The sequence below is a fragment of the Geospiza fortis genome, unplaced genomic scaffold (assembly GCF_000277835.1).
Source record: "Geospiza fortis unplaced genomic scaffold, GeoFor_1.0 scaffold658, whole genome shotgun sequence".
In the NCBI taxonomy this organism is placed as follows: domain Eukaryota; kingdom Metazoa; phylum Chordata; class Aves; order Passeriformes; family Thraupidae; genus Geospiza; species Geospiza fortis.
Window position 1 is genome coordinate 112,750 of NW_005054674.1, and position 5,167 is coordinate 117,916.

The 5,167-nt window shown below is 62.2% G+C and overlaps 1 protein-coding gene across 1 annotated transcript in view; it reads right to left on the reverse strand.

Moving 5' to 3' along the window:
• GCK (glucokinase) overlaps positions 1-3,327 on the reverse strand; it is a 4,289-nt gene extending 962 nt beyond the window's left edge. The window contains exons 1-8 of the mRNA XM_014311164.1: positions 3,060-3,327; positions 2,800-2,954; positions 2,466-2,585; positions 2,281-2,376; positions 1,874-1,973; positions 1,102-1,285; positions 734-889; positions 4-176 (exon numbers count right to left, since the gene is read on the reverse strand). Coding sequence (XP_014166639.1) covers positions 4-176; positions 734-889; positions 1,102-1,285; positions 1,874-1,973; positions 2,281-2,376; positions 2,466-2,585; positions 2,800-2,954; positions 3,060-3,327 — 1,252 coding nt within the window. The remainder of the gene's footprint in view (positions 1-3; positions 177-733; positions 890-1,101; positions 1,286-1,873; positions 1,974-2,280; positions 2,377-2,465; positions 2,586-2,799; positions 2,955-3,059) is intronic.
• Between the last annotated feature and the right edge of the window lie 1,840 nt (positions 3,328-5,167).

Genomic DNA, 5,167 nt, shown 5'->3' on the forward strand with positions numbered 1-5,167 from the left:
GGCTGCGGCTCTCGCGCATGCGGTTGATGACGCCGGCCAGCCCGGCCGAGCACATCTGGGCAGCCCGCGTGGACACGCTCTCGCACACGCGGCGCACGATCTCGCAGTCCGTCCGCGACGGCAGCAGCTCAAAGGCTGACAGGATGTTGTAGATCTGCTTGCGGTCGTCGGAGTCGCTGAGGTAGGGTAGGAAAGGGGGTTGGCAACGGCTGAAGGGTGGGGAGCCTGGGTGAGGCAGCTGCAGAGGGATGGGGCAGTGAGGGGATGGGGGATCCCCACACAGGACAGTGTATGGGGTCACAGGATGGGGAACCCCAACTGGGTCAGTCAGAGCGGGCTGGTGTGGGGTGATGGCGTGGGGGACCCCAAAACGGGGCTGCCGTGGGGTGATGGGACAGAGGGACCCCAACATGGGACAGAGCAGGCAGGTACGGAACGATGGGATCATGATGGGCCCATGACAGGGGACACTGTGGTTTGGATGGCAGAACACAGGGACTCCAAGGTGGACAGAGTAGGCTGGTGTGGGGTAGCAGGATAAAGGACCCCAAAATGAGGCAGTCAAAGCAGACTGGGATGGGATGATGGAACAGGGGGATCCCCTGTGGGACAGCCCAGTGCAGAGCGAGAGCACAGACTCCTCAGTGTGCCTGAGCAGTGTGGAGGCAGAGCATAGGCCTCCCAGTGCCATGCAGCCTGGCAGGCGGTTTGGGGGTGCCCCCCCAGCCTCTACCTCTCAATCTGGGACATGAAGCGTGTCTCAAAGGTCCCACGAGTCTTGAGCTTCTCAGAGGCCTCTCCATTGAAGAGCAGGTTCTCATCCACCAGCTTCAGCAGCACCAGCCGCACGATCTCCCCCATGTACTTGCCCCCAATGATCTTCTCGTACCTGGGGGTGGGCACAGGCCAGGGGGCGGCATCAGAGCTGGGATTTGAGGGCTCACCTCCCACAGCACCCCCTCTTTCCTCCCCCCTCCTTGCTGGATGTGTTCCTGTGCATGGCATGGCCCAGGGCAGAGGGTGCCCTGCCGGGCGCTGAGCCCGGCGCAGCGCAGGGACGGGAGGGACGCCCAGAGGAACTGCATCTCTCCTATTCCTTACAGTTGCTGACCGGGGTTAAGGGAGGTCTCGTCCACCACGCGGTCGTACTCCAGCAGGAACTCGTCCAGCTCCCCAGAGGCACCAAAGGCCCCCCACTCCGTGTTCACACACATGCGCCCCTCGTCGCCCTCCACCAGCTCCACGTTGTGCATCTCCTCCATGTAGCAGGCGTTGCAGCCCGTCCCTGCCAGGAACTGGGCATGGGTCTGGGCAGGGGGGCAGCACTGGCACCCCCCACCACAGCCCCCCATCCCAGCTGGGATAAAACTGGGACAGTGCTGGGCAGCAATGGGGAAGAACTGGGGGGGTCCAGACGTGCCAGGGCAGGGGTTGGGACCCATATGGAGCCTGAGGGACATTCCTCAGCCTGGTGACTGGCACCATGGTGTGCAGCTGCTTCAAGGATGGCTCCAGCACATGGGGAAAACGTTTTAGACTAAAAGAGGGGAGATTTAGATTGGATTCCAGGAAGAAATCCTTCCCTGCGAGGGTGGTAGGCACTAACACAGGCCAGAGCCTGGGGGCAGGGCAGCCCTTTCGGGGACCAGCCCCGTAATGATGACCACCCCCTTTCTCCTCCCAAAGTGTCCCAACCATGCTGGGGCCAGGCAATGCCATCAGGTGTCCCGACCACCGGACACCTCAGCAGAGTGCCACTGCCACCCCCCCATGGTTGGTGTGCCCCCCAGAAGGACGGGGCAGCAGCAGGGGAGCGGGCCCATGGACAGCTCCCTGTGCCCAGCCACGTGTCCCTGTAGAAGGGGCATCTTACCCACAATCATCCCAACCTCGCACCGGTGATCTTCGTAGTAGCAGGAGATCATCGTGGCCACCGTGTCGTTCACCATCGCCACCACGTCCATCTCGAAGTCCTGGGGACAGGGACCAGTGTGGGCTCCTGGGGGGCCAGGCTGTCCCCAAACAGGTGGGTTTGGGGTGGATGGTCCCCAAGGGTGAGGGCCTGGGCATGTGTCATGCACACGTGTGTGCACACACATGGAACAGGCCTGCCCAGAGGCACGCAGGGCTCCAGCAGCCCCGTCTGGGGACAGCTGTGCTCCTGTGGTCCCTTCCTGGGGACACAGCAGGCTGCAGTGGCTCTGTGGCAGGCAGAGCCAGGCTGCAGTGAGCCCTGGCAGGGACAGCCGGGGTGGTGCCAGCACAGGGGGATCCTCTCACCCCTCGCCGTTTGATGGCGTCCCTCAGCAGCCCCACCACGTTGTTCCCTTCCGCGCCCGAGGCTTTGAAGCCCTTGGTCCAGTTCAGGAGGATGCCCTGCAATGGAGGTCAGACCAAAATGGGGCTGTGGTTTAGGTGAGCCTTGGGGACCCCCAAGCCCTCGTGCTGCCTGGACACCCCCTCACCTTGTCAATGTCCTCGTGCCGCACAGGGAAGGAGAAGGTGAAGCCCAGGGGCAGCTTTTTGTGCTTCATCTGGTGCTTGTCCAGGAAATCAGAGATACACTCGGAGATGTAGTCAAAGAGCTGGAAGACAGGAGGTCCAGCCTTTCCCGAGGGATGTCCCCACCCTCCCACTGCCCTTGGATGGACACTGTCCCCCACCACGGGCTCCCCAGGCCTGGCCACCCCCAGCTTCTGCTGGCTGGAGGGATGGGTGTGTCCCCTCAGGTGTTCCCTCTGAATTACACACAATGAAAGGGACTGGGACAGGATGGGACACCCCGTGTGCTCCACTGACCATCTCAGCCGTCCCAGTCATGGCATCCTCCGGGATGGAGTACATCTGGTGCTTCGTCTTCACCTTCCACTGGCCCTCCTCCCCCTCGCCCACCTTCACCAGCATCACACGGAAGTTGGTGCCGCCCAGGTCCAGAGACAGGAAATCTCCCACCTCTGCAAAGCCAGGGAGAGGGGGACAAGGTGATGGGCTCTTGGTAGGCTCAGCTTTCCACGTGGAGCTGGGAGGGTGGCACACAAGGGGCTGGAGTGGCACCGTACCAGAGCCCTCGGGGGTGGAGCGCACGTAGGTGGGCAGCATTTTGACAGAGGCTTCCTCGTGTGTCTCCAGCTTGAGCCCTCGGTCCATCTCCTTCTGCATGCGGTACATCACCTTCTTCAGGTCCTCCTCCTTCAGACGGAACTCCGACAGGATCTGCTCCACCTGCACACGGCACAGCGTCAGACAGGGGTCTGGGATGCAAGGGGCCTGAACTGCAAGAACTTCAGGGAACTCCAAGTTTCCCTTCCTCCAGCCCTGTTTTCGCATGGCTACCCTGAAATGACATCCTGTCACACTTTCTCCTCCTGCTGAGCAGGGAATCCACAGAACCATCATGAGGCACCAAGGCCCCTTCTGGTGCTGCCTGCAGGACACCACGGTCAGCTCTGGTGTCCCAGGGACCAGGGTTGGCACTGGGCTCCTGCCACCCCTGTCACCCAGCTGAATTGGGTGGCTGTGCACCATTCCAGCAGTGACCTGGGACCTCCCATCCTGATGAATCCCACAGTCACTCCCAGCAAGGAGCGCTCCTGGCCATGCCCTTGAGGAGCACAGCATCTCCCACCAAGGACGTGGGATTCCTTAATGATGAAGATGTTGGTGTGTCCCCCTTGCTCCCCTGGGAGCATCCCTCTGCCTGTATCCCACTGGGAATCGTGGGTACCGTTTTTCACCACCAAAGGTGGGGCTAAAATGGGGCAGAGGGCAGGCAGGCAGGAATGCCCGGGGGCTTTGCTGCCTCGTCTCGCTGCCAGGGAGAGCCGCAGGGCCCACTCCAGGGAAGCACCTGGCAAGCAGGATCCGTGTTTATCCTGTCCGTAGCAACCCCGGGCTCGGCGCAGCCTCCATTAGGCGGCAGGGCTGGGGCCAGGTGCCCCGGCTGTCAGATGGAGCGGGGCCGGCGCTCCCTCCCGGCCAGCTGCAGCCGGCAGCATTAGGGCTCATTAGTCACTGCCTCTTCCCGGCACACAGATGTTTGCCTCGAGGCTGCTGCTGTTTCCTGACAGATTTTGGGGTAGGGGGCTCAGGAAAGCACCTGGGGTGTGGTTTGGAGTGTCCCAGCTCTGGGGGCACCCCTTGCCGTGGCTCAGTCCAGCTGCCCTGGCACATCACCCGGCCCCAGTGCCGTGGCTGCAGCACGGAGCCCCCAGAACGGGGCTGGGCACCCACTGTGGGGAGGTTTGCCCTGGTCCTGAGGGTGTTTGGCCAGGACAATGGGAAAAATCCTGCCAGGAAAGCTGGAGCTGGATCTGATCAGCCCTCCTGGGCTGTTGGCTGCAAGTATTCAGTGCCAATCCATCCTGTGGCACCACTTGGCATGGGAACCCCAATCTGCCACAGCCGGAGGGTCCCTGTCCCAAGGTGGGCACCTGGGAGTCCCAGTTTTATTTCTCCAGTGTTTTTCCCATCTCAACACCACATGTCCCTGCTCATCTCTCCCCTCGCCTTCAAAACCATGGGTATGGCCATTCCCTGGCAGGATTTGGCTCTTCCCACATGACATTATCTGGCTCTCAGCTTCCCATGGAAATGCTTCAGTGCATCCCACCAAAGGGATGGAGCTAGGAACCCTGTGGCTGCTGGCTGCAGTGGCCAGTGACACCCATATCTGCTGGTCCAGCATGTGATGAGTCTCCTCAGTGTCCCCTCAGTGTCCCCTTGGTGTCCCAGCTGGCGGCAGGGGATATCTCCCACTGTCCTCACCCACGACCCCCGGAGCTCAATCCATCTGGGAGGGGATGCTTCCCACAAACAGCTGGTTCTTGGCTGGGCATGAGCCCTGTGCTACCCTGCTGGGCGCCCCAGTGACCACGGTGACAGCCAGCTGAAGGTGGTGACAGGCCCCATCTCCTCCTGGGGATGTTGGGAGGGTAGGCGTATCCCAGCCCAGCAAAATGTCCCACAAACGCTCCCAGCTCCATCACGAGCCCCCTGTGCTGTAGGGCCTGTGCTGTTCTGGGGGTGACCTCAGGGATGGGGACCCCCAGGGCTGCCCCTGGTGTCCTCCCCAGCATCCATCCTCCTCTGGGCTGGAGCCCTGGGAGCTGCTGGGCGCACCAGGGCAGGCTGGACCCCGGCGAGCTCCGCACTCTGCCCCTCAGCCCCC